Source organism: Cyprinodon variegatus, unplaced genomic scaffold, assembly GCF_000732505.1.
Source record: "Cyprinodon variegatus isolate N-32 unplaced genomic scaffold, C_variegatus-1.0 Scaffold1694, whole genome shotgun sequence".
NCBI classification, from domain to species: domain Eukaryota; kingdom Metazoa; phylum Chordata; class Actinopteri; order Cyprinodontiformes; family Cyprinodontidae; genus Cyprinodon; species Cyprinodon variegatus.
The window spans coordinates 63,418-64,742 of record NW_015152147.1 but is presented as its reverse complement, the minus strand read 5'-3'; the positions used below and the strand labels follow the sequence as shown (position 1 = coordinate 64,742).

The following is a 1,325-nucleotide window of genomic DNA, read 5'->3' as shown; positions in this document are numbered from 1 at the left end:
GACGTGTGTCTGCTCCCAGGAGAGGACCGGATTACAGGTAATAAAATGGCCGACCGTTGGTCGCAGCAGCATCTCTCTGATGCTGAACGTTTCCTCTAATTACTGAGATTTCAGGTTATTCTGGTTTGATTAATTTCAGTCTGTTCTTTACTTCTAATGTTATTAAATTATTGCTGCTTTCATCTCTGACTGCATGAAGAACTGAGCCCAGAGAAAAACACCCACAATCCTTTGCTGCATCCCTGTCAACTAACCACACCCTGACCGCTCTGCCCCTCCCCCTCCTAGAGGGGAAACAGGAAGTGGGTGGAGCTACAGCGCGGTTTGAGTTATCGGAGCGATGGCGACGCTGGAGAACAAATGATTCTACTGAAGGACAGGAAGTTAGGAAATACAAGGGCTTTCTATTCTATTCTATTCTGATCTATTCTGTTTGGTTCTATTCTATTATTTTCTATTCTATTCTATTCTGATCTATTCTGTTTGGTTCATTCTATTCTGTTCTGATTGGTTCTATTCTATTATTTTCTATTCTGATCTGTTCTATTCTGTTTGGTTCATTCTATTCTGTTTGGTTCTATTCTATTCTGTTATATTCTGATCTGTTCTATTCTGTTTGGTTCTGTTCTATTCTGTTCTATTCTGTTCTGTTTGGTTCTATTCTATTCTATCCTGAACATGTTGAAATATCTTAGTGACCTGGTTAATAAAGCTGTTCAGATCCAGAAAGTGAGCATAGATCAGTAATTGATAGAAGTTGAGCTGAGTGAAGGATCAGAGTTCAGAACGTCTCCAGCTGGATCCAAAAGGAAACGGATCGACTGAATGGATCTGTTTAGCAGCCTTTCTGTTTCCTCCGTTCAAAGCTGTAGGTCTGTGATGTTCGTCGTCATGTCGTCGTGTTGTCGTGTGGTCGTGTCGTCGTATGGTCGTGTCATTACGCGAGGCGCTGAAAGCCTCCAGAGACGAGGCGACTCTAAGCCTTTCTGTCCTTCCAGATCAGGAGATCATCTACATGTGTCCGTTCAGCGGAGCCGTGAAAGGGAAGGTGTTGGTCACCAACTACAGACTCTACTTCAAGAGCTCCGACGCTGTGAGTCCCGCTGACGGCTGCAGCCGTCCTCAGACACCACCTCCATCATCATCATCACCGCCATCATCATCATCATCATCATCTGGCTCTAGATTGGACCCCTCCCTCAGCTCCATTCTGGCTCCAAACTCTAAAGGGTTAAACCCGTCAGCTCAGCTGAACCATCAAACCAGCAGGAAGCTCCATGGTTAGAGGAACGCTGGCTGGGGACCAGCATCAGAGGACGCTCTAC

General features: G+C 45.2%; 1 protein-coding gene across 1 annotated transcript in view; it reads left to right on the top strand.

The window, feature by feature from the left end:
• Positions 1–6: 6 nt before the first annotated feature.
• mtm1 (myotubularin 1) overlaps positions 7–1,325 on the top strand; it is a 14,713-nt gene continuing 13,394 nt past the window's right edge. Inside the window, exons 1-2 of the mRNA XM_015404320.1 lie at positions 7–37; positions 999–1,093. Coding sequence (XP_015259806.1) covers positions 1,016–1,093 — 78 coding nt within the window. The 5' untranslated portion in view covers positions 7–37; positions 999–1,015. The remainder of the gene's footprint in view (positions 38–998; positions 1,094–1,325) is intronic.